General features: G+C 54.8%; 1 protein-coding gene across 1 annotated transcript in view; it reads left to right on the forward strand.

Annotated features, from left to right (window-relative positions):
- The window catches only part of LOC105000888 (chromosome unknown open reading frame, human C9orf50), a 6938-nt gene extending 6258 nt beyond the window's left edge, over positions 1–680 (forward strand). Inside the window, exons 6-7 of the mRNA XM_010856957.1 lie at positions 18–140; positions 457–680. Of these exons, the coding sequence (XP_010855259.1) occupies positions 18–140; positions 457–561 (228 nt within the window). The 3' untranslated portion in view covers positions 562–680. The remainder of the gene's footprint in view (positions 1–17; positions 141–456) is intronic.
- Positions 681–1335: the final 655 nt, after the last annotated feature.

Genomic DNA, 1335 nt, shown 5'->3' on the forward strand with positions numbered 1-1335 from the left:
ATGGCCCCCTCCCTGAGGACACTTCCATGAGCAGCAGCCTGCCCTTCATCCCCAGGGCCACCGCCCAGAGGCAGCGGGGGGACCTCAAAGCCTTCCTGGAGCAGGTGGGCAAATCGTCCTGTTCCTGGAGCCAGAAGCTGGTGAGCACTTGCCGGTGGCCAGCCGCGTGGAGCGCCCTGCCTGGTGGGAGGGCGCCCAGTGGGGTGGCTTGGTCTCGGGGTAAAACCTCTGTACGTGCTTGCCTAAGGGCTGGGCTTTCAGGCTGGACCGCCTGGGGTCAGATTCCAGCTCCCACCTTGCTATAAGTGGAGGCTTTTTTATGTCAGTTTCTGCATCTGTACAGTGGGGCCCACCGCGGTATCTGCCCCCTCGAGGTGCAGTGTAGAACTCCCTGGGCCCAGGAAACCCCATCTCCTGCCCAGAGGCCCCTGAAAGTGGCCCTCCTTCTTGCTCTAGGAGTCCTTCCTGCCCAGCTTGGTGCTGCACACGATCCTGAAAAGAGGCCGCCCTAAGGGGTACCAGCTCCTCCTGCCTTCAGCATCGCATCGCACCCAGAGGTGAATGGTCACTGGTGTCCAAGCCCAGCCATGGACATGGGTGAGGGGTGAAGAGAGGCCTTCCCTAACCCACAAATAAAAGCACATCCCAGGTGGCTGGTATCTGCTGCCGGGTCTCACCCTGCAAACCTCTCCAGGTGCCTGGTTGCTAGTCTTTGGGGGTCCTGGACCAGGGGGTGTGGAAGGGGTAGGGTCACAGAAGATGAGGAAGTGAGGCATCTTTAGGGGTCAGGCTTGTTCCAAGTGAACCATTCTGGGAGGTGGGAGACCCTGCCATACACCTCAAACCTAGGACCAAGCCTCTGTCAACCTAGATCAGCCCACACCTGAACAGCCACCTGCTCTGAACCACCCCCCCCCCAGCATCCATCTTTGACTGGAACCAAAGGCTGCTTGTTGTTGGAAGAGGACCCTCTTCCAACAACACAAGAGACGACTCTACACATGAACATCACCAGATGGTCAACACCGAAATCAGACTGATTATATTCTTTGCAGTCGAAGATAGAGAAGCTCTATATAGTCAGCAAAAACAAGACCAGAAGCTGACTGTGGCTCAGATCGTGAACTCCTTATTGCAAAATTCAGACCTAAATTGAAGAAAGTAAGGAAAACCACTAGACCATTCAGATATAACCTAAATCAAATCCCTTACAATTATGCAGTGAAAGTGACAAGTAGATTCAAGGGATGAGATCGGATAGACAGATGATCTGAAGAACCGTGGATGGCGGTTTGTGACATTGCACAGGAGACTGTGATCAAAACCATGCCCAAG

The sequence above is a fragment of the Bison bison genome, unplaced genomic scaffold, assembly GCF_000754665.1.
Source record: "Bison bison bison isolate TAMUID 2011002044 unplaced genomic scaffold, Bison_UMD1.0 scf7180017864375, whole genome shotgun sequence".
NCBI lineage: Eukaryota > Metazoa > Chordata > Mammalia > Artiodactyla > Bovidae > Bison > Bison bison.